This window comes from Emys orbicularis, chromosome 2 (genome assembly GCF_028017835.1).
Source record: "Emys orbicularis isolate rEmyOrb1 chromosome 2, rEmyOrb1.hap1, whole genome shotgun sequence".
NCBI lineage: Eukaryota > Metazoa > Chordata > Testudines > Emydidae > Emys > Emys orbicularis.
In genome coordinates, this window is record NC_088684.1 from 204,689,887 (window position 1) to 204,716,169 (window position 26,283).

General features: G+C 41.6%; 1 protein-coding gene across 1 annotated transcript in view; it reads left to right on the top strand.

Moving 5' to 3' along the window:
- The first annotated feature begins 2,224 nt into the window (after positions 1-2,224).
- AOAH (acyloxyacyl hydrolase) overlaps positions 2,225-26,283 on the top strand; it is a 123,728-nt gene continuing 99,669 nt past the window's right edge. The window contains exons 1-4 of the mRNA XM_065399069.1: positions 2,225-2,375; positions 19,748-19,843; positions 24,210-24,276; positions 25,857-25,956. Of these exons, the coding sequence (XP_065255141.1) occupies positions 2,225-2,375; positions 19,748-19,843; positions 24,210-24,276; positions 25,857-25,956 (414 nt within the window). The remainder of the gene's footprint in view (positions 2,376-19,747; positions 19,844-24,209; positions 24,277-25,856; positions 25,957-26,283) is intronic.

The following is a 26,283-nucleotide window of genomic DNA, read 5'->3' on the forward strand; positions in this document are numbered from 1 at the left end:
GTTCTTGAACCCTCTTTGATAAATATTTGTCTAGGTTTTATAGTAACTAGTTCCTTATGGGAAGAAAGACAACACTATTTGTGACTATTTGTTTATATTAAGGTAGCACTTAGAGACCCCAACTAGAGCTTGAAGTGCGCCAGGTCAAAATGGGTTGCATGCCCAGGAAATACAATTTCTAGGAGACAAACTGCGTTGCTGAGGAGTGTATAGTTTTCATACTAACCTCTCACTGGTTGCTTTCCCCACTTGCCTGCCTCCTAGGGTAGAGCAGCCATTCAGGCCTGCTGCAGGAATCCATCAGCGATCTCTCCCCCACCCCTCAGCAATCCAACACCATTCTCACAGGAGGGAAAACAGATGAAGGAAGAGAAAGAGCCCTTGCTCAGAGTAGCTCCATTCCCTTCCCTCCCCGTCCCAGCAACACTTGGCTGGGGAAGGAAGAGGGGGGACCCCACTTCAGCCTGCTCCAGCCTGGGAGCGGGGGTGAAGAACTCCAGGAGCTACAGGACAAGGAGAGGGGAGGCTGGGGGGTGGGGTGCAGAACAGATGTGGGAGTAGAACTGATATGAAGACGGGGGGGACAGGACTGATTTGGTGGTTAGGGGCAGAATTAATTGCCAGGCAGGGGGGCAGGCAGATGTGAAGGTGATGTGACCCCCACCCACTTTTTTCAGACCACTTTAAGCACTGATGCCACCTGAGATTGGAACCTTCTTGTACCATACAAACACACAGCTAAGCCCTAAGAGATAATAAGCCAAAAAAAAAATACAGACAAGAAGTAGGAGAAATGGAATATGATTAGCCCCATTTTATAGATGGGGAACTGAAGCACAGAGAGAATAAGCAACTCCAGTGGCAGACCCAGGAAATGAACCCTGAGGCCTAATCCAGTGTTTTACCCAGAGGACCATCCTTCCTCCCACTCTCACGGCTTCTGTAGTTAAGTTATTTGGGCTCGTTCTGTCTCTGCCGTTACGTTGTTTTAAGTTATCATTTCACTATTCTTTTCTGCTGCAGGCAGAGGTGGACTTTACTTCAATTTTTGTTTCAAACCTTATTTGAAAAACAGGCAGCAAACCTTCAGTTGCTTAGATGGTCCAAGCAGGAAATGTATCTGGCTTTTTAACCCTCAGACGCTGGTGGGGGATGTAAACAAACTTTGAAAATGCTGATGAGAATAGAGATGTCCGAATCTGCTTTGAATCAATCAGCTCCCTGCATCCCCTTTGTTCCCATTATGTTGGCAACTTGGCTTGGCTTCTTTTCTTTCCTCATGATTAGACTTAGCTGACTGACACAAGTAAAACACCGGCCTGGGAACCCTACAGCCTGATTACCACCCCCCACAAGGGTCAAGCCGCACTCGTTAAGAAAAAGGGAAGAAGAAAACAGAAGACTGAGCTGTTTGCTGGAAGTGAGTCACCAACGCCGAGGGAATTTTCTTCTATTATTAATGTTCATTATTTCTATCTGAAAGTGGAAGGCCCAGCCTGAGATATTACTAGAAGAGTTTGGGTTAGGTAATATTTTTTTCTGGACTTTTTTCTTTTGTGTTTTGTTTTTGCCACGCTAGCTGTGTCGGGGAGTGTCTTGCTTTATTAATGCTGAGCGGCTCCAGCACTTGCTGTGGTTTTATGATCAGTTAGTCATCTGCTGCTGCTGCTGCTGCGCTTGCTACAAGTGGCTGAAGAGCCCAGAGCCAGAGCAGTGCATACGGGCCCCCTTCTGTTCCAAGGCCAGCAGGGAAGGAAAAGGCGGGAAAGAGAAAGGGATAATACAGGTGTGTGTGTGGGAGGGGGGGAAATACAGTCCTACTGGTTTTCCCTAAGTGCCTGGTGAGAGGGGGGATGTTGTATGAGTGCTATTGGGGGAGGGGAGACTCTAGTTATGTATGAGGGGGAAGAGACCCCTGAATACTAGTGAGAGGCTGTGCAACTGTCCTTGAATATTAGTGATTGGGGGTTGGAGGAAGAGAGTACCAGTGAAGTGTGGGGGGGGGGAGGGGTATGTGTGTGTGAGAGTCTCCCTGAGCACCAAAAGAGCAGGTGGGGGTGAAAGAGATGCTCCCTATGTAGCAGGGAGAGTGTGTGAGTTTCTCTCTGTCCCCCAGATTAGGAATGAGAAGCAGGTGTGTGACTCTCTCCCTGAGTATTAGGGGTATGTGTGTCCCTGAGTACTCTTCCTGTATTACAGTTCTTTCTTTCTTCCTTTCTCTAGGATGAGGGGGTCCTGGCAGGCGTTCCCCCCTCTATTCTTCTCCCTTCTCCTTCTCATGCTTCCTCTGAAGGACATCTCAACCTCACCTCTGTCTGGTAGAGCCCAATCAACTCTGGTCTCTGGTGGGAGTGACAATGGACACACCTGTCTTGGTATGTATTCAGGTTTTGTTTGCTTGCTTTGTTCATCCATTTGTTATTACACTGGTAAACAGAGGCTAGCTGTGCACATAATAAATCATCCTTTATCTGTTTCAACAGCTGCCGCTGCTGCAAAACACCAGTAACTTAGCCCAAATAATAACTGTTTTAAGACTCTCAAAGCTAAAATGGAGTTTGGAGCTGCTGTTTTATAGAATTTTGGAGCTGCTGTTTGATAGAATTCATACCCTTGGTCTGCAGGAAATATTAGTGATACTGGCTTTCACACTTAGTAGCTAGAGAACTGAAAACAGGATGTGATTGTTTTTAATTTTGAATGTATGTTACTATGTTTTATTTTATTTACATATAGAATGTATGTTACTACAGATGAGCTTCCCTTCCCCTCCCACAAGACACCCTCAAAAAACAGAAGTTTCATCTCAGTTGGTTTTGCCTGGCAAAATCTTCTTAAGAAATACATCTAGGTTTGGGACACAGAACTTTGTGAGTGCTTCTTTGGGTTTGACAACATGTTCCCAGTGTTCAGGGTGAAATTCATCTGATGTGAAGGGCCTGTGCAAGGCTTTTTGCATCACTTAAGCATTTGCCTGCTTTGGAGGATGTGTCTGCTCTGGTCTGAAAGACCAGCACAGGGGGAAGCATTGAGAAATGTTAAGGAAGAAGCCTTGAGATACATGGATTCAGTGGTCCTAACTACCCGTACAAGCGGCATGGAGGTTTGCAGCTCCTCTTCCAGCTTGCATGCTGAACTAGTAGCCATGGAGGTTGAGATGTGGTTTAAATGTACACACCCGGGTCCATGCACTTAACCAAATATGCGATGATTTGGGCTTTATGAAGGTGGAGTGATGTTCACCCCTCTGAGTTTTGACAAACACGTGCACTAGCAAACATGTTGTGGTGATCTCCACAACATGGACTTGGTTAATTTAGTCCCAAGGTGTAGCAAATCTGATAAAAGTACTAATGTCAGAGTCAGCTCGGAGCATTTCTGGCATCTGTAGTTAAAGTGCAGTAGGCAGGAGAATCAACCAAGGTAGGGAGTGCAGCTTTTATTTATTTATTTAGTTTTAATTGACATATATTTACAAAACAAACATCAGTTTGCTTTATGACCAAACAGACTTTGTTTGACACCTTTTTGTCCCTCTCTAGATAATTCAGTTTTCACTGAACACTGCATTTTGCACACATAATCACACGCCAGACTAGTTTGAAAAATTCTGTTCCTCAATCTGCAGAAGGCTTTTTGGGAATAGACTTATGAAAATGAAAACTATCTTCACTATTTCAATGTAGTCCTATGTAAAAGGGGACTTTATGATGCTGTCTTTTAAAATAAAGACACTACAAACAATTTAGGGACTCCCTCCCTTCTTTGTGTTGCACATGTGATATTCTCCTCCATCAGTTTTATAATGATAGATAAACTGCTGCCCATTTTATATATTTAAATTACAACCATAGGGAAACAGCTGCTCTTCCCTATAGAGGCCCAGATCTAGGGCTCTACATGCAGGATAGGTGAGTTAGGAGCCCCTGAGTTCTGAGTCTGGCTTTGCCACTAACTTGCTGTGTGGCCTTGAAAAGCCAATTAGGACCAGATGTGTATACCCTTATTAACATTCATGTGTACCTTTTGACAAGAGTAGCCCTTTGCTTTCACTGAGGCAACTTGTCGAGCAAGTTACTACACACACAACTTCTCTGAAAAAGGTATGAGAGTGTGGCCTTTAACCCCTTATGTCTCCGTTTCCCCATCTGCTAAACAAGCAAAATAGTGCCCATTTCACAAGGCTGTGGTGAGAAATAGTTAATCTTTGCTAAACACAGTTTGAATACCAGGTATTATTGTTGGCCATGTCTAACATCACATTCTCTCGCTCTCCTCATTTCTTCTTTTGCATCTCTGTTGAATATTTTTACATTGCTAGTGAATTTTAAAATAAGCTTCTGTTCTCTCCTCAGTTGCCAGCGAGTGCTGTAGGGGATGTGTGCAAATGATCAGTGGAGTCTCTCGTAATGATGTGACTGCGTGTTGCAGTTGCATGGCACTTCTTGCTAATTGCACATTTTATTTTTTTTAAAACTTCAGACTGCACAGCCCCCTTTGCAGCTCCACTTTGGCTGCCCTTTGGAATGAGGCTATTAGTCAGAGAGAGCACAATATGTTTGGGCAGCAGCTCATTTAATCTTCTCTAGCTGACTGATATTGTGTGGGTCAGCAGCCACACTGGCCAATTTCAGCTTTACCAGGGCCAATGTAATTCTCCTTCATTCTTCTCATCAACTTCCCTGGACCACCTCTCACATTCATCTGTGAGAACCTAACTTCGGGGGTGCGGGGGCATGCAGTAGGCACCATATTAAAACAATGTATGTTTTTAATAATAATAATAATAACAACTTCAGAAAAGCAGAGGGAAAAACTAACCCATAATTCCAAGCTCTCCTGTGTTATAAAGTGTTAATTTGCAGCCCTGATAGTTTGTATGATATCCAACTTTTAAAACTGTCTAGCTGTGCTTTTTATGGCATGAATGCAGGACTGAATAATTTACTGTAGCGTATGCAGTGTAATTGTAGCCGTGTCGGTCCCAGGATATTAAAGAGATTTCCTCACCCACCCTGTCTCTTACTGTTGGGTAATAAATTCCAAATCTCAGATCAATGTTGTTTGCAGTTCCTGATAATTTAATACAGTGGCACATACCTAACACAGTGAGAGGCTTTTAATAATAATGCTGAAACAAAATGGCTGTTTAGATATTGTCTAGGGAAGCAGTGTGCTATAAAACATAATATATAGACCAATGAGTGCTGTAAAATGCCATACTTTGGCATCACTGTAAAACCACAATTCATTTTACGCTGACAGCCCAGGCTAGATACTGATCTCGTCTCACATGAACCAGTGTAAATGCAGAGTGAAGCCATTCACTTAATTGAAGTTACTCTTGATTTACACAGATGAAAGTGAGCAGGATTTGGCCCATACTCAGTAGTAAATGTCAAGTGTTTGCTATATTATTTTTTTCCTTTGATTGAGATACGTATATATGAATCCCAGGCATATATAGCTCTGTGGTAGTATACTATACCAACAGTTGAATAGATATTTTCATTCTAAGCCTGTATTTTCAGAGAAATTTCAAGAAATATAAGGTAACATCTTCAAAAGCACCTAAGTCCCATTTTAAAAAGTGACTTAGGCACTTAAGAATCTCATTGAAAGACAGTGGCCATAAAGCATACATATAACAATGAGTGCTGTAAAGAATGTATGTAGCATACTTACACACATTTTGGTGCTTTTTGAATATTTTACCCATCACCCTTTGGGTTGAAATTCCTTGTACTTGTTCTTAGCCCAAAGGTAAGCTTTATTTCCCCTTGCACCTTTAGTAACATTCTTTTTTGGCACGTTTGAATGATATGATGATGAAAAGTTGTTTATGATTCCCATAATAGCTGTAACTCAGCCACCAAATGCTTATATATATCTTTTCTCCTTATAGAGTCATCAAAAGTATTGCACGCACTCAATGAACACCTTTCAGTGGTTTGGGGAGTCCTACATTTTAATCTCTTTACTTTTGTGCATATAAAATGTAAAGATTGTAAGCTCTTTGGGGAAAGGACCATCTTTTTGGTATATGTTTGTATATATATGGTACCTAGCACAACTGGGGCTTCTAGGTGTTACTTCATTAATAACTACTGTGGTCGGGGGTTTTTGCATTAGACTGAGGACAAACTGGAAGAAAAGATATGATTAAACCATCCTGACCCCGGTTCAGACTTCAGTGGGATTTAAGCACATGTTAAAGTTAAGCATGCGCTTAAGCACCTTTCTGAAGAGGGAAGCTTTCCTGAATTGGGGTGTCAGAGAAAAGAGGAATAGAGAACATCACTTTTTAGACTACACACACACACACACACATTTTTATGTTAAACAATATAAAAGAGGCAAATCCATTGGAAATTCTTGTGTTATATATTTTGCTAAATGATTATCTTTCAGATATACCTTATGTAGCACCAGGCATCTATGTGGATAGGTACCACTGACCTCTACTGGGTGGAGTCAGAACTTTCCACATCTATACCATGGTCCCTGTATGGTATCTAGAGGAGAGAATAATAAATAGAGACCTTTGTTTTTTGAGCAGTAGGATCAGAGTTCTGTCCCTGCTATTGCATGATGCTCAGAGTGACTGTAGTAAACAAGAAAAGTGACACATGTGATGTTCCTAGGTTTTTGTGCCATGCCATCTACTGAGATGCAATATACTTAAAATATCATATATTTATATTAATATTTTAAATATATGGTAATGCACTACATTACATTATGCAGCATAGCTCAAATATAATGCAAATTGACAAATTTGGTAATATTCTAAATAAAATTTGTGTATTGCCACATATGTATTTAACATGCAAAATATGTTGCATAACACAACAAATTTAGGGGAAAATGTATAGTCTATGCCAACATTTTTAAAAGTGGGTACCTAAAATTACAGTCACATCAGTGTCTCTATCCAATGTGTTTACATATTATGCATATAATATGGAAAACTAAAATCTGAATTTTAACCATTAGATCACATTTCCTCTCTCTTTTTTTGGCTTCAGGGATGATTTTAGCCCAATATGTTGAAGCAAGTCAAAATACAACAAATTCTCTGCAGAAGTACAGTTCCAGAAATGTCTCAGAGCCCTCTTTGGCTATACACTCTATGCTGCATTAATCATCCCTAAGGACTCCAACTGAGATAGCCAAGACATTTTTTTATTAACTCTGTTTCCTGATTTTCCTCCATATCCTAAGGCTCGCTTTGTAATAGAGTTTTCTGAAACTTGGACAAGTATTGTATTAACTGTGAAATACAATAGATTAAGGGATATTGACTTAGAACAATGTTGTGCCTGTTGAAACCATATATTATCAGCCCCAGCTCTTTGCTAACTTACCAATCTATTCAGTTGAAGCAGATAAAAATACCAGTAAACATATGAGAGGTCAAGACAACCAGACTCCTCGTCCAAATGCAGGTGTAGGGGAAGGCAAGGTGGTAGGGGCCAGACAACTGCATGAAATGGGAGAAGTGCTCAGTGTGCTTCAGAAAATCCTCATTCTTGATATCAATAGGAAACATTTAAGATATATACAACATTTGGGAATGGATATTCATTTTTATAAGGGTCATTCTTTCACAGACAGAAATCAGGAGGTTTCGCTGTATATTTAGACCTGTCTTTATTTTCCATTGAACTTGAACTCATTTTATGGAGGATGTTCTTTAATAACTAGGATCAGATGCTGTCTTATGTTGCGAGCAGCAAAAACAATCCTTACCCAAAGTGGAAAGCAGGAATAATGGACTGCTACAGGCTCGTGCCCACGGGAGATTGGGGATGCTGTTCCACAGGAGCTCAGCAGGGCTAGGCTTAGGATCTTTGGAAGTGGGGTGGAGAAAGCAAGAAATGGAGCCAGCAATCGGTTCTTCTCTGCAGAGTGCTTCGCTCCTGATCCCATCTATTACTGAGCAAAAATCTATCCCTTAGAGAAGAAATACCCCCCGCAGCTGATTCTGAGCAACTGTGAGGGGAGTCAGCCAATGTTAGCTTGGCTCCTGAAAATTCAGTGCACCTGGATAGGAAATGGTACCTCCACACCTCAGCAGTTCAGCTTTTACAATGTTAATATGGGGTGATCAGAGTTTCCTGACTTCCTCCTGCAATAGCAAATGTCTTATTTAAACACACAATGGAAAGATACAACTTACTAACAAAACTGCTTTATTCCAGCTGCCTGTGCAGCAGAAACTCTCACATACAGTAAGTCTTCCTATTTGGATGTGCTCAGTAGAGTGGGAAGACAATATGTAAACGAAGTAATGAAATCCATGCAAGTAGACACATGCAGTGCAAACAGCAGTAGTACACACCGTTACACCTTGCACTGCTTCTAGAGGAGGGAGGACTAGGAATGATTACTCATGTTCAAGTGGAAAGGGGAAGGGTGAGATTTCTCTGTTTGAGTGGAGTTCATCCCATTCTCCAGACACTGCTCTATAGTCCAAGTTTCAAAAAGATACCGCTGAAGACCAAATATTGTGCCTTTCCACCAAATGGTATTCATTATTTAGGTACTCTTCTGCACAGACTGCCACCCCTCCTCACAACTCAGCACTGCTTTACAGAGTGCCTCCTTGTGCGTCCCAGTAGCACAAGGGGCAGAGAATAATTTGCAACACCCCTTTAGGGGGTACAACATTCTCTCCACTGCACAACTGGCTGGCTCCATGGGGCTGGGAAGGCAGAGCCATAGCTTCTTCCACACCCCGCTGCCTTTTCAGCGAGTTGCTCCCAGCGGAAACAAATTAGTCACAGTCCTGACGCTCCTCTGAGCACAGGGACTGCCATTCTGGGAAGCCCCTCCCAAGTTCAGTGACTTGTGCTAGCTCAGCTCGGGTGAGCTGCGTAACAGGGGAAGCATCGTTAGCTGTCTAAAAGGGGAAGATCGTTGTTTCCTCACCACTGTGTGTGTTTGTGAAAGGGCTAGCCACACTCTCGCCCTCAGAGTTTGCACAATGGTGGAAGCAATCTGCCTGGAAAGCCCCTCAGCCTTTCTCTCATTGCATGTCTGAACTGCACTTTTCAGAGGGGCAGTTTGCCTAACTAGGAGTTCAGTAAGGTGGAGGGGTGAGGAAAAACTCCATTGTCTAGAACCCTAGATCAAAGTAAAGGATGGCAAGCTATTCTCATTCAGTAACATGAAGGTCTGTGGGTTCATGTAGAGTGCCAGAGAATCCATTTAATAAAGTCTTGGCTTTACACAAACTTATCTGCAATCAGAAACCTGAAAACTAAAGAGGCAACTCTGTGTGCCTTGACACTTTCACAGCAGCCATAGATATAATTCTAATGATAGTTTCTTTTGTATGTTGCTGCAGAAGTGGATTAAGTTAAACTGTCTGCTCAGATTGCTAGAGGCTGCATGGCCAAGAAATGAATCTCTCTTGCTCTGGTTTTATTATAAGGGTATGATTTTTTCTAGTCTATTGGTAATGTCATTTTATTATTATACACTATTTTCAAATACATGGGGAGAAGTGCTCCTTGCCATGTGAATTTTCAGATTACTGCTGCTGAGTAAAATGGTTATGGTTTCCTCTTATCTCCTCATAAATTAATAGCAAATGGGACAAACTATCTCTAAAAGAGACAGGTATTTTATTAATACCAGAGTCTAGTTTCTAATGGCTAGTAGGCATTATAATACCAATGTATTTCTCCTAGAGAAAACATTCTTCAACCTGTCAAGGCGTTGAAACCTATTATCTAGTACCATGGAACAGGCAATTTCTCAAATCTTGTTTATAAAGAAAATCCCACACAACTACAAAATAAATGCAAGTTTTCAACTTCATTTGAGGAACCAATTTAACTTGCTTCAGATGTGCCTCACACAATATGAAAAATAAATCAAATATCAATTCGCTCAATTAAAAAAAGCTATAAACAGATATTTCTAGATCTGAAACTGGGTAACTTGCTTTTCCACTGAGCCCACGGTCTTATATACTCTCTGAAAATATTCTCTGACATCAGCAGAAGTGATTAAAGCGGTGAGATTTCACCAGGTCTTCAAAGGCAGTTGACTTTTCTTTTTTTTCTCTCATTTCCTTTTTATCTACCTAATGATTTTCCATTTTTAGCCAACAGAGTACAGACCATAAAAGTCTTATGAAGATTTGCTAATAGTTCTGTGTGAGGAGCTGATGATTGTAAATTTTTTTTAAAAAAAGCCTGTAGCAAAAGTGAACTCTGCTGATATTATTAGTATATGCCTGGCGAAAAATTGATTGTATAAATGGTGTATGATTATGATATGATCAGTGTGCACTAAGGCACAGTCCCTGCCTTGAGTATCTTATAATTTAAATTATCTTATAATTTAAAGAGAGAATTCCACCCTAAACTTCCCAAAAATCCACCTAGGGAATACACCTCTACCTCGATATAACGCTGTCCTTGGGAGCCAAAAAATGTTACCGGGTTATAGGTGAAACCGCGTTATATCGAACTTGCTTTGATCTGCCGGAGTACGCAGCCCCGCCCCCCCGGAGCACTGCTTTACCACGTTATATCAGAATTCGTGTTATATCGGGTCGCGTTATATCAGGGTAGAGGTGTATTTATAACTTCACCATGTGTCATTCTCTTCTAGGGCATTGGGAAGGAAAGGATGAATTGTTATGTTGATTTGTTTCCTATCAGTCTTAGTTTTACACTGAAATAAAATCTGTCTGTAATACATCAGAATGCAATCTGAACAGGCATCCATCTAACAATGTAATTAACATTCTTGCATCCATCTTATTGACATGCTGCTGCATCTGAAATATGAAGTGAATATAATACTTAGTTCAGTTTTTGGATACTATAATACAACTTCGAAGACCAGAAAAGAAGTGACATGACACAGGATGTACATCCTCCCCTTTCTGCTTGACCGCAAACATGCTGTGATTACAACATATAATTGCATCATCAATGAGAGTATGGTATCACACTGACTGGTTACATTAAATGGCAGCTATATGGATCCCTAACCACAACAGCAAATAGTTCCTTCCCGCCTGATAGAGTTCAAGAAGATGCTTGAGGTAGGAAGACTTCCACAAGGACTGACAGGATCGTAACCATGGCTATGGCTGAAACGTCATCCCCGCTATAAATGGCCACAGTACAGTGCTTTGAAAGAAAAGCAGATGTGCACTTGATTGCTTTGTTAATTGAGAAATGGATGAATATATCATGACCAGGCGATCCAGAGGGAATGCTATCAGGGGCTTAGGTGGCGAAAGAGCAGAGAAAATGCTGAGTTCTCTGTTATATAACAAAGACAAATGGAACATTATTTTTTCTGCCCTGCAGTCTTTGTCACCTTCAGCTGCTCAAAGTGACAGGTTGCTCAGCTTGAGGAAGTAGATGTTCAAAATCTAAATAAGCAACAGAGGGTCCTGTGGCACCTTTAAGACTAACAGAAGTATTGGAGCATAAGCTTTCGTGGGTAAAAACCTCACTTCTTCAGATGCAAGTAATGGAAATCTCCAGAGGCAGGTATAAATCAGTATGGAGATAACGAGGTTAGTTCAGTCAGGGAGGGTGAGGTGCTCTGCTAGCAGTTGAGGTGTGAACACCAAGGGAGGAGAAACTGCTTCTGTAGTTGGATAGCCATTCACAGTCTTTGTTTAATCCTGATCTGATGGTGTCAAATTTGCAAATGAACTGGAGCTCAGCAGTTTCTCTTTGGAGTCTGGTCCTGAAGTTTTTTTGCTGTAAGATGGCTATCTTTACATCTGCTATTGTGTGGCCAGGGAGGTTGAAGTGTTCTCCTACAGGTTTTTGTATATTGCCATTCCTGATATCTGACTTGTGTCCATTTATCCTCTTGCGTAGTGACTGTCCAGTTTGGCCAATGTACATAGCAGAGGGGCATTGCTGGCACATGATGGCATATATAACATTGGTGGACGTGAAGGTGAATGAGCCGGTGATGTTGTAGCTGACTCCAAAGAGAAACTGCTGAGCTCCAGTTCATTTGCAAATTTGACACCATCAGATCAGGATTAAACAAAGACTGTGAATGGCTATCCAACTACAGAAGCAGTTTCTCCTCCCTTGGTGTTCACACCTCAACTGCTAGCAGAGCACCTCACCCTCCCTGACTGAACTAACCTCGTTATCTCCATACTGATTTATACCTGCCTCTGGAAATTTCCATTACTTGCATCTGAAGAAGTGAGGTTTTTACCCACGAAAGCTTATGCTCCAATACTTCTGTTAGTCTTAAAGGTGCCACAGGACCCTCTGTTGCTTTTTACAGATTCAGACTAACACGGCTACCCCTCTGATACTTGACACCATGCAAGGCACTGCATTTAGCCGTATGGAATGGAAATCTATCAACCTCATGAAGAAACTTGCACAAATACAGACAGATATCATCTTCCTTTCCAAATGCAAACGGATGGACATCATACCAAATGGACTGAAGGTGAAAAATCCATTGCTATCTACATACTGCACAGACCACAGTGAGAGATTATGCCATACACTATCAAAGAAACTGAGGAACCACCTGATCAGCATCCTATACAGCAAACAGAAAAACATCAAGAAAGAGCTCTCCAACCTGGAGACTTTCATAAATAACCAACCCTCCACACAAATGGACTTTACTAAAATAAGACAGGAGATCTACATTATACGCTTCACCTCTCTACAAAGGAAAAAGGACCGTAAGCTGTCTAAAATCCTACCTGCCACATGGGGCCACAACAGGGGTACCCCTAACTCACCCAGCAATATCGTCAATTTATCCAGCTACACACTCAACCCAGCAGAAGAGTCTGTCCTATCTCGGGGACTCTCTTTTTGCCCCAGCACCCCCACGAACATGATACAGTTCTGCAGTGATCTGGAAGCCTACTTTCGCCGCCTCCGACTCAAAGAATACTTTCAAGATAACACTGAACAGCGCACTGATACACAGATACCCTCCCACCAACAACACAGGAAGAAGAACTCCACATGGACTCCTCCTGAGGGTCGAAATGACAGTCTGGACCTATACATAGAATGCCTCCACCGACGTGCACAGGCAGAAATTGTGGAAAAACAACATCGCTTGCCTCATAACCTAAGTCGTGCAGAACGCAATGCCATCCACAGCCTCAGAAACCACCCTGACATTATCATCAAAGAGGCTGATAAAGGAGGTGCTGTTGTCATCATGAACAGGTCTGACTACCAGAAGGAGGCTGCCAGACAACTCTCCAATACCAAATTCTACAGGCCACTTTCCTCAGATCCCACTGAGGAATACACTAAGAAACTGTGGGGTCTCATGCGGCACGGATAAAGCACACGACCAATGTGGTTGCAAGCTGACTCAAGCTGACTCCAACTCTGTTTATTACAAGCTTTCTTTTATAGTCTTTCTTAACATTACATAACACAATTAGGCTATAATTACACATCTACCGATTGGACAAGAAGGAGAATCATGTGTTTATCACATGTATAGCCCCACACCGATTGGTTCAATTGTTCCTTACATAAGGCCTCATCTTATATAACCACCAGGGGGCCTTACATAAGGCCCCATCTTATATAACCACCAGGGGGCCTTACATAAGGCCTCATCTTATATAACCACCAGGGGGCCTTACATAAGGCCTCATCTTATACAACCACCAGGGGGCCTTACATAAGGCCTCATCTTATATAACCACCAGGGGGCCTTACATAAGGCCATGATTTATTGCCAGGCAACTGTCCCATCGTGACCCTTACCCTCTCATGGAACTTTACATCCCCACAACCATCTATTCAGGACACTCTCTACACTAACACAGGAACAAATCAACATACCCTTAGAGCCCCGACCGGGGTTATTCTATCTACTACCCAAGATCCACAAACCTGGAAATCCTGGACGCCCCATCATCTCGGGCATTGGCACTCTCACTGAAGGACTGTCTGGATATGTGGACTCCCTACTCAGACCCTATGCCACGAGCACTCCCAGCTATCTCCGTGACACCACTGATTTCCTGAGAAAACTACAATGCATTGGTGACCTCCCAGAAAACACCATCCTAGCCACCATGGATGTAGAGGCTCTCTACACAAACATCCCACACACAGATGGAATACAAGCTGTCAGGAACAGTATCCCTGATGATGACACAGCACAACTTGTTGCTGAGCTCTGTGACTTTATCCTCACGCACAATTATTTCAAATTTGGTGACAATATATACCTCCAGACCAGTGGCACCGCTATGGGCACCCGCATGGCCCCACAATATGCCAACATTTTTATGGCTGACCTGGAACAACGCTTCCTCAGCTCTCGTCCACTCACGCCCCTTCTCTACCTACGCTACATTGATGACATCTTCATCATCTGGACCCATGGAAAGGAGACCCTGGAAGAATTCCACCATGATTTCAACAGCTTCCACCCCACCATCAACCTCAGCCTGGACCAATCTACAAGGGAGGTCCACTTCCTAGACACCACAGTACAAATAAGCGATGGCCACGTTAACACCACCCTATACCGAAAACCCACCGACCGCTACGCCTACCTTCATGCCTCCAGCTTCCACCCCGGGCACACTACACGATCCATCTCTACAACCAAGCGCTGAGGTACAACCACATCTGCTCCAATCCCTCAGACAGAGACCAACACCTACAGGATCTTCACCAAGCATTCTCAAAACTACGATACCCACACAAGGAAATAAAGAAACAAATCAACAGAGCCAGACGTGTACCCAGAAGCCTCCTGCTACAAGACAGGCCCAAAAAAGAAACCAACAGAACTCCACTGGCCATCACCTACAGTCCTCAGCTTAAACCTCTCCAACGCATCATCAGTGATCTACAACCCATCCTGGACAATGATCCCTCACTTTCACAGACCTTGGGAGGCAGGCCAGTCCTCGCCCACAGACAACCCGCCAACCTTAAGCATATTCTCACCAGCAACCACGCACCGCACCATAACAACTCTAACTCAGGAACCAACCCATGCAACAAACCTCGATGCCAACTCTGCCCACATATCTACACCAGCAACACCATCACAGGACCTAACCAGATCAGCTACAACATCACCGGCTCATTCACTTGCACGTCCACCAATGTTATATATGCCATCATGTGCCAGCAATGCCCCTCTGCTATGTACATTGGCCACACTGGACAGTCACTACGCAAGAGGATAAATGGACACAAGTCAGATATCAGGAATGGCAATATACAAAAACCTGTAGGAGAACACTTCAACCTCCCTGGCCACACAATAGCAGATGTAAAGGTAGCCATCTTACAGCAAAAAAACTTCAGGACCAGACTCCAAAGAGAAACTGCTGAGCTCCAGTTCATTTGCAAATTTGACACCATCAGATCAGGATTAAACAAAGACTGTGAATGGCTATCCAACTACAGAAGCAGTTTCTCCTCCCTTGGTGTTCACACCTCAACTGCTAGCAGAGCACCTCACCCTCTCTGACTGAACTAACCTCGTTATCTCCATACTGATTTATACCTGCCTCTGGAAATTTCCATTACTTGCATCTGAAGAAGTGAGGTTTTTACCCACGAAAGCTTATGCTCCAATACTTCTGTTAGTCTTAAAGGTGCCACAGGACCCTCTGTTGCTTTTTACAGATTCAGACTAACATGGCTACCCCTCTGATACTTAAAATCTAAATGAAAATCTCTGCAAATTTTACTTACATTATTGGTAGTGGGGGGAGAATATGTCTTTTCTCTGTGAATGTGACCATGCTTGGAATTTGCCAATAGATCCTCTCGCTCCCTTGTTTGAACCAGGGCTTTGGAGCGGAGCCCGGAACTGGAGCGCGGAGCAGCTCCGGAGCAGTGGAGCTGCAGGTTTTTGCCTGGAGCTGGAACGGAGCCAGAGCACAGCTCCAAAGCTCTGAAACCACTCCATCAGGTTCTCCTTGCCAGGGCATCAGTTTGAACATTTTGCCCTGGATAACAGGCTGTGCTCAGTTCTGCCTGAGTCTACAGATTTTTGTCTCCTGTCACATTCTCCCCTCATGCCTTTTGCTCTGCCAACAGTGTTGACCTCGATGCCCCTAGAGTTTTCTTCTCCTGCTCCCATCTTTGCACTTTTTCCAGGCTGCCATGAATGCAATGCATGACGTTCCGAACCCACTTCTCCCAGCCAGTGTCCCGTATTCATTCAAATCTTCCCTGAAGAGTCACTTCTTCAGTGAGGCCCACACACAACAAAAATGAAAAATAATAACTACTACTATTTAGAAATGTCAAAGCCAACTCCTGCCTCTCGTTTGGCTAGTGCGTCTTGTCTTTTTACTCCTGTCTTCGAGACTGTAAACTCTTTAGACCAAGGGCTGTGAAAGGAAGGGTAGTCTTGTGGTTAAAGCACTGGACTGGTACTCAAGAGACAAGTTTACTTCTTAGCATTGGCACGTATTTCCTATGTAAGCTTGAGCAAGTCATTTAATCTTTGTAAAATAGAGGCAGTAATAGGGGTTGGGAAGGTAAATTTGCTAATATTTCTAAGGTGCTCAGACATTACAGTGGTGGGGGCCCTAGATATATAGAATAGAAGTCCCTCCTGGATATGTTCCTAGCAGGGTTTCCATGGTGGGTATAGGGATGTACGGTATGTCTGCTCTGATTGATGTTGGGTCTCTGATTTTGTTGCTAAGTTTGGGATATTTTCTTCATTATGAATTGATTTTTTTGGTTAAGTGCTAGTTTCTTGAAATGTGCTGCTGTCTTTCTTCCTTGGTGTCTGTTTCAATTTATTCTCTGTTTTATGTAAGTATCCATTCTCATAATTAGCATGCCTTCTAAATTATATCTGTTAAGAAGTCCTGTTGAGGGTTTTGTTTAATGAGGTTAAGTATAGTGAAGCAGGGTTTTTTTTATGTCTATCATGAGATGGTGAGCTCCGTGCTATTCCCATTCGTGTCCTTGAATTGCTTCCTATAAAATATAAGGTTTGCTTTTTTCTATATAGAATTATATTACCTTGTAATAAAAACTCTCAATAAAGAGATTGGGCCTAATAATTTCCAATGGTGGTATATTTTCTCCACCACTTTCCAACTCATAACCTGGTCCATGAAGAATATCGCAGCTTTATGTGGGAAAATAACACCTTGTTTGGTTTATTAGCACATTGTGGCAGGGTCATCAATAGAGAATTTAACTGCCCCTTACTAGATATAGGCCTGACCAAAACCCTGAATGTTAATAGCTCTGAGCTTTTGGAAAGCTTGGATCTGTATCAGTATTTGAATTTTGCATCGCTCTTTTGTGTCAAACCAAAACCTGAGATCTGAATCCCCTCAGTAGTCCCTGGTAGGAGAAAAGAGACAGGACTTGGCTGTATTGAATACAAGGGGAATTCTTTATTTGGGCTGCTGGAAACAAATAGATCTTAGAGTTCTCTCCAGCTCTCTAGCTCCTAGAATAAACCCAGCCTGTGCTACTGATTGTCACTACACAGGCACACTCTCCAAGTCTGTCTACACTGCAACCGGGGATGTAATTTGCAGCTCATGTAGACATACCCATGCGAGCTTTAATCTAACGAGCTAGCTGGTGGAAGAATAGCAGTGAGGACATGATGGCATCAGCAAAGGCTGTACAAACCCACCTCCCTTGCTGGGTACATACTTGCTTGTCCAGCCAGTGCCAGCATGTCCTCGCTGCTATTTCTAGTGAGCTAATTAGATTAAAGCTAGCAAGGGTACAGCGACATGAGCTGCAGATCACAGCCCCAGCTTCAGTGGAGTCATAGCCTAAGCCTGGCTTGAACTTCGCAGTCAAGGAAGGGTCTGCTGATTATAAGATTATAAGAATTATAAGAATAGCCAAACTGGGTCAGACCAAAGGTCCATCTAGCCCAGTATCCTGGGTTCCAACAGTGGCCAATTCCAGGTGCTTCAGAGGGAATGAATAGAACGGGGAATCATCAAGTGATCCATCCCCTGTCACCCATTCACAGCTTCTGGCAGACCGAGGCTAGGGATACCATCCCTGCTTATCTTGGCTAATAGCCATTGATGGACCTTTCCTCCATGAACTTATCTAGTTCTTTTTTGAACCCTGTTATAGTCTTGGTCTTCTCAACATCCTCTGGCAAAGAGTTCCACAGGTTGACTGTGTGTTGTGTGAAGAAATACTTCCTTTTATTTGTTTTAAACCTGCTGCCTATTAAGACTTTGCATCATCTAACATGGCTCCTTTATAAAATTGCAGATCTCTCACCCCATAGCCTCACTGAAGGGAGATCCAGTGACAGGTACCCCAGTTTTATATGGAGCTATGTTTGACTTTTGAGCAACAGCTCTGTGCAGGGGCCAATGTGGAGTCACCTCACGAGGAGCACCAGAGACACCTCGACCTCTCAAAGGCACAGCTCTCCAGTGCTGCCCCTTGCACACAAGGAGAATGAAATGTGCTCTGTTGGGATTAAATAGAACCTCTTCCCTCATTCTCTGCCATTTCCCCTAGTGCACCAGCCTTGCTCTGCTGTCTGGTTCAGTGGAGGCAAGGCTGTGTTCCCGCTTGCTCCGGGCTGGAGCAGCAACGAGCAATCCCTGTGCTTACCAGAGCTCAGAAAGTGACCCATGTATAACCACATAAAGGGAGCGTGGTGAATTTAGGAAATATTTCGGCTTTAGCAAATGTTTATTTTGCTGTCTCGGGGCCTGCTCTTGCAAGTCTTCTGTGTGCGGAACCTCCATTGACTCCCCTGGAGATCCTGTGCAGGACTATGCCATGTTGTCACTGGAGTGTTTTGTTTGATGTGTTATATTTGCAGTTGGTGATTTCTAATCTACAGTCATGCAGGAGTTTTTTGTCCTTCAGCTTTTGCCTATTTCTGTCCTGGTGCATGCTGTGAAGATGTAACAGTTACGTAACTGTGAATCAACCATGGGCATGTGATTGCCAGTTATGTGCAAAGTGCCAAGATGCTGATTACAATACTGTCTGTTGGAATAGTATTGGATCTCTAGAAGATTTTTTTTCCTTCCTCAGTTTGTTTCTTAGGTGCAGGTGGGTTCACACTAGGGACAAGAATCAAACCTAGAAAATTGTTTGTTTGTACGGTGTTTCTCACCAGTGTGGCTACAGCTAGTTAAAAATTTCTAACAAAATATTTTTCTATTGGAAAATACCATTTTGTAGAAATCTTAACTTTCTGCTGGAACATGTAGATTTTGGCAAACTTTAAAAAAAATTGATAAAAAAGCATTTCTACATTATCAGAATGAAACATTTTGATATTTTATTTCAACATGTTTTTTTTATAAATTTATTTTATATGCTGTTATGATATAACATACAAAAATCAAAGTTTGGATCAAAACATCTTGATTTTATTGGAATGAATTTTGTTTTCAGAAAGTTTTTGTTCCAGGAAATTTATGGTTTTCTTCTAATTCAGAATTAAAACAAATTTTGAAATGTCAGATTTGATGGGAGTCTTGACCAGATCTAAATATGGCTATATAAAATGTAGGATGTTTTGTGCATTCATGTACCAATTGCATCCAATCTCTGGCTTGATAAGTAGCACTGTTTTAATAAAAGTTAGCAATATAGTGGGTTTTCCCCCCCAGAAATATTATCAGCCATGTAACATCTCAAAAAACAAAACACCCACTGGTTCATGTCCACTTGGCTTTATAGACACTCTATTTAATCCTGTCATATGTATGAGATAGTGATCTCTTTGTTTTGCTTGTTTGCAGGATGTGTGCTTGTGGTATCAGTGATTGAACAGCTTGCAATGTTTCACAACTGTACAGCAAAAGAAGCAATAGAGAGACTCTGCAACTATCTACCTGGTAAATATCAAATACACCATATGTTATGCTGGTACCACTGTATTTCACTGTTAATTAAAAATTCACTTGAATCTGAAAATGTTTTACTCACTATTGTAACACCATCTACGAATAGTGTATGTGAAAGATATCAAGGGTGAAACTGTGGCTCATTAAAGTCAGTGACAACTCCCACTGACTTTAGTGGAACAGAATTTCACCCCAAAGATACTTGCATATAATACCCCCAGTTTGTTTACTTTGTATATTTGTCAGCACTTTAAGAATAGCCAGTTTCACTGTATATTCAGTCAGTTTCCCCTTACATTTGTGCGAGTCTTTACATAGCAACTGGGAAGATGAAAACATTTTCAGAAATAGGAAACTGTTGTTGTAAAGTCACAAAAACTGGCAGAGGGACTGAAGGGCAGGTGTAAGACATTCAATTACTTTAAAGTAACTTTTTAAAATTGACTAGATGTATGCCATGGTGCTGGTAGGGAACAGTACCTCACTCCCCCATCCAAAACGTAACCCAGGAGCTGCACTGGTGCAACAGTAACACAATCCGCAGCATGCTGATGGCGTATCTAGCCCTGCAAATCTGCTGCCTTGCATGGGCAGCCAAGGCCTGAACAAGGTCAGGCAGGTGCTGTGCTGCCGAGGAGAGAAGGGGGAGAGGTGCTGTTCACAAAAGGCAGGCAGGAGAGCTACCCCTCAAGGGTCATGGCAGATTCTCCATCACTGACCATTTAAAAATCAAGATTGGATGTTTTTCTAAAAGATCTGTTCTAAGAATTATTTTGGGGAAGTTCTCTGGCCTGTATTATACCGAAGGGCAGATCAGATGATCACAATGGTCCCCTCTGGCCTTGGAATCGATGAATCTAAAGTTGATGCTGTCTCTAATTTCATGAATTTAAAAAGACAGTTTAGGATTTTTCATTAAAGAGTTTTTTATATGGTATCTTATTAATTCCATCTCTGAAAAACTAATGTCTTGCTCTTTAGTCCCTAGTTTCATGGAGGATGCATGTAGAATAATAATTCTATCCTTTCTGAGGTGTGGAGAAGGATTTGCTAGAGGTCATTCACTGAGTCAAATGATGGTCAGTCAGTTCCTGTTCCATGAGATATATTTTCATTTTTTACATCATAGGCAGATAACGATAGAGCTTCAATTATAAACCCTAATACTGCTGTTAAACTATGGTTTTCTTCTTAAAAAAAAAAAAGGCTCTGTAAAAATGACACACTGTGGTTCAGTGTTTATTTTCACGCAGTGAATCTATTTCAAATTTGTTCAGTGTACAAGTGATGAAATTTATTTTTAACTGCCAGACCTGTAAACTTGCCCTCCACTCTGAAGGTCAAGTTGCATTCTTTCTGGTTTATACATCATTGCAAGGGTAAAAATTCTACAGGCAAAATTCTGCCCTCCTCTGTATGTATATAACCCCATCATCCCTTCAAGTTACATCTGTGCAACCTCATTATCTTCAGTGAGACACATGGAAGCTATTGCTATTCCTTGAGGGAAAAGTTTGACCTGGAACTAGAAATTAGTTAACAATTCTGTGGATGATGCATGAGCCAGAATGCAATCCAGCCCTCTCTCTTCTAGATGTATAGGCTCTGCAGAGCTAACAAGAGTAAAAAGTAGTAACAACTTCCTTTTATCACTCAAGTCAATAGATATTATTTTGAATGCACACAGGGAGCAGAGCTGTTGAGGAAAAAGGTACCATTTACGCTGAAGGAGCAATTCTATTATTATATATATGCCTGAAGAGCCTCATGTGAATAACAAAAACAAAACTAATGTACAACAATTAGGTTTTTAGAGGAACTAAAGGGAACTTGTGGTTTCTGTTGGCCTAATCTAACTTCCTTTAAGGTCAATATTCTTCACCCTCTTAAAATAAGCATTTTTTTACTTGAACCTCTTTCCCCTAGCAAGGCTTGTTTCGATAAAAAAGACTTCTGTGTATTCTTCTCTTTGTATCTATGTCCATACAGCACAGCAGGAGATGTGTGTAAGTACAAATACTGACTGACTCTGAGGACATAAATATAAAATATTGGTCAGAGGTTGTGGTATATTGCCTGAAGCCAAATGCTGAATGTAATACGTACAATCCAAGAAGACTATATTTACCCTAGGGCAGTTTTATGTTATTGCTATTCCCCCTGGAGCCAGCCATTATTTGTTTTGTTATGTCACTGGATATTTATATGCTGAGATTCTTACGCTCATAAGGAATTTTGTGCATAGAAATGGCTCTAGCTAGCCAGCTCCCCAATGTCTACTTTCTAGAGTCGATGGCAAGCCAAACCAACCCCTCCTCCTAGCTGCTAGCGAGGTTGAGCCAACCAGTTATCTCTTCTTGGGCAAGAGACTTTGTACAAACCTGCTGGCTTGTCTCCTCAATGGGAAACATTAGAGGATGCTGTCAGCTTTTGTCCACCATGGGAGATGTTGGGGAAGCCAGCTATTTTCTCTTACAGGACACTTCAAAGAGCCAGCAGGCTTACTGGCTAGCTTTACCAAGGGTATTTTAATCAGTGATGAGAGCAGACACGGGACTGTTGTCATCCACTGCATGTGCCCTTTCAGGAGGGTAATAGCAAAATCTAATTCTGGTCAGGAGACTCATTTTTAACCAGCAGTTTGATTATAAAAATCCAATCGAAAGAAATTATGTGGCAAAGGAGGCAAATAAATGAGGCTAGTAACTTGATTGAAATAAAATATTTAACATGGGATAAGAAGGGTAAGCTATAGTAACTCCTGCAGCTATCAGCAACACCTTATCATTAAGAGGTAGTTGGGTATTTAATTTATGCACTCACAGCTAGATTGTTAAACCTTTGGGGCCTGGTTCTCCTTTCACTTATGCAGGTTTTACACTGGTGTCACTCCGTTCACATCAGTGGAATTATTCCTGATTTACTCTGGTGGGAGTGAGAGGAGAGTCAGATCTGCTGCTGTCTTAAAACCTAGCGGTGTTTTGGAAGGAAATCCTTTTTGTCTGGGGAAGAACCTCAGAATAGACCACTCCAGCTGGATGTTGGTTCTGATTCATCTGATTGGGTGAGGAAGGATAACTACTTTGATTGGTGGATCCTAAGTGTTTATTTGGGCACATTAAGACGGACAGGACAGAGATACATAGGAGTTTGGGGAACAGTGTTTAAGGGGGAGGTGACTGGAGACTTGGACATAGCTACTTTCTGGAGTCCTAGGAGTTGTGGGCTTTATTCTTGCTTCTGTATTTTGCCACATTTACCATATAGATACCTGTGTAAATGCACCTATATTTTAATGTCTGGCTATGAGTTGTGCTTCACTGCTTATTAATAAGCAAAAACTGATATCCAGTTGTTGATTACAAGATACAGGAGACTGGTTGGCATAACAGCCCCAATTGAGTAGTACAGCCCTGTTCAGCACAGCTCTTAAGCATGTGGTTAAAGTTAGGCACATGCTTAAGTGCTGTACTGAACAGAGATGCATTTAACAATATGTTCAAGTGCTTTGCTGAATCAGGCCTGAGTCCAATTATATGCAGGAAATACTCCCATTCCTCCACAGAACTACAAGATCAGACCCTAGTATTAGATTGTAACTGGATTCAAACTCAGGTTTCTCTCACAGCAGTGCACCGCTTTTCCCTCAAGGCTAAGAAGATAGTCCAAGTACTTGTCTTTTTCAGTAAATATGTTGCTAAAGTTTTTTTTTATAAACTGTATTTCTATGTGTATCCTTATTCATTCAACTTAAAAGAATGAGGTTTTAGTCACTATTTAGAAAGGCCATAGTAATGTGAAAGATGAAAGGAAAAAGGAACACGATAGCTATTTGCCAAAGTATAATTATTCCTTCTGTTATTCATTGCAAAATTATTTCTATACTAGAGATGAGTTTTTTACCTGCATAAACACTTGAAGACACTAAGTAATTCCAGCAGTAATATGAACTCATACATCGTTTTCTGCACATTGATTTATCTATTTTGCTTTCTTTTTGAGCTACAATATAAGATAACAAGTGCTTTGTCCTTAAACTGCTTAGAAGATGCTCTATAATAAATATTTTGATAATTCTTAGCACTTACATTATGCTATTCATCATCAATGCACTTAACAAACATTAATTCTCACAATAGTTCTGTATGACTCACCTACTGACACACAAAGAGTCAGAGCTTTGGTTAGAAGAATTTTCTGGTTCACAGTCATGTGCTCAAACCACTGACTGAGCACATGCCTTTCTATAAAATAACCTGATATTTACATTGATAAAGCAAATCCTGCTGTGTTTCATGAGTTTGTAAAACTATCTTTAATTATGTTCCCCATTGTTTCAAAAATCTATGTTTTCCAGAAATACTGAACTTGCAAGGCATCTGTTATTTGGTAGCTGAGCTTTATGGACCAGAACTAATTAAACTGTAAGTACTAATTTTTCATCTAAAGCTTGCTTGTTTTGAAGGATTGTTTTTGGTTTTTAATGTACTGATGTATTGTCAGTGTGAAGTGCGGGGGGTTCACTCTTCAAGTCCCATTAGTATGAGAGTGAGTATAACTCTTTTATATATATGGTGTTCCAGAGAGACACTTGATTAGGTAGTTTTGGCAATAGACTGAAGTTAGCTGTTGTAAGGACCCAGGCACTAAAATCAGGTCTGCAGAGACTGGGATGGCTGATAGTCCCACAGAACCCCTAGAGGCCAGGCAGAGGCACGGCCAGGTAGCACAATGGAGAATAGGCGCCGCAGGAAGTGCCACCCAAAAGACTCAGAGTGACGATACCCCGAGGAACCTCTGATTGGCCAAGCAGTCTAATTAACCCCAGGAAAGTTGTCTGGGCAACCATACAGACTTTGGCCTGCTGCAACACCAGATTTTCCTTGATCTCAAGATCTCCTGTCTCCTAGTCCAGTCTGACTCTGACCCTGACATTTGCTTATGGAACCTGCTTGCTTGTGCTTCCTCCAGCTCCTGCCTAGCAACTACTGTTCCTGGTGAGCAGACCTCAGCCTGGCTGTGCCCTCTAGGCCAGACCACCTATGCTCCGGTCCCATACAGCTGTACCTGAATGAATTAATAAATACTATTGCATGCTGCTACTACTAAGCATTTTTATAGACCTTTACATCTGTAAATCTCAAATCAGGTCCATCTGTCTTCGTTACCTTTTGAAATTCAGTCCATTTGGCTGTGGAAGAAATTTCTTGAACCAATGGTGTGTGGGGGAGATCATATAAAGGGTCATACTATTTTAATCTCTTGTTCCCTAGCTTCCTTTTTTTACCTTAATGGGCTTTCTAATTGTCATCCTCTACTTGCTTCCAGCCCTTGACCTTGATTTGAGCACTTGGGAGCCCCACAAAGCAATTTAAATTCCTTTAAAAATAAAAGTAGATCATCTATTCCTCTTTGCAAGTTCTCAAATTAATTAAATGAATGTTTGCTTTACTTTCTACTTCCTTAGGGCTTTTTTTTTTTTTTTTTTTTAAATCTAGCCTGGAAACCATGCTACAGAGCTAAGTAGTTCAGTAATCAAACATCTTGATTTAATTCTCTATAAACCCAGAGGTTTGTCCCAAAAGAAGGAAACAATCTTGGCACTTGTATCTGACTAGAGGTTTGAAGGATTTCTAGTTATTTTGTTGAGTCAGGGACTGAAAATTTGTACTAGCCAAATTGCATCTGGATTAACTTTATCCTTTAAATCTTTGTCACGTGTATGGTTGCTTGAAAATGAGTACAGTTATAATATATTTGATTATGGGGCAGTATGTAAAGCTCAGGGCTTCTTCGCCCTGGAATCTGGTTTTAAATGCTGAGTAAAATGCAATGGCAGAAAATAATTATGTTCAGGCAGCTACACTGAGCTGAGCCTAAAGACCATTATAAAATGAGTTAAGGGTCTTAGTATTCTGGATACTCATCCTTCCATTGAAGTAGTTTATATTTCCTAATACCCAGGAGAGCTTAATGGTCTTTGTTGTGCACCATTTCCCTTTAGGTTAAAGTATAAAATGAATGCTGATGTGGTATGCCATTCCATTAAGCTGTGTAAACAGAATGCAGGACAACCGTTTTGTCATTTGTACCCTCCTCCAAAGGTAAGTTATGCTTGGATTTCTGAAATTACAGTGTAGAGGTGTGTTAAACTTGAATTGTACAATAGAAAGGAAGAAGTTTGCAATCTTGATGCACTGAATTGCAAGCAGAAATACTTTAAATGTGGACAGTTCCAGAAAGCTTTCAGTAGAATAAAGGGTACATGTGTACTATGTGTGATCCTCCTGTCTGTAGTACCAGATGTATGGTTATCAGTCTCCATTTATCACCGTGGGAATCTTAGAGGTAAATTCTCCTGCACCATTGTGTGTGAGTGCATTTGCCCTAGAATGAGTAAAAATCCTGGGTTTCATGTTATATATAAGTAA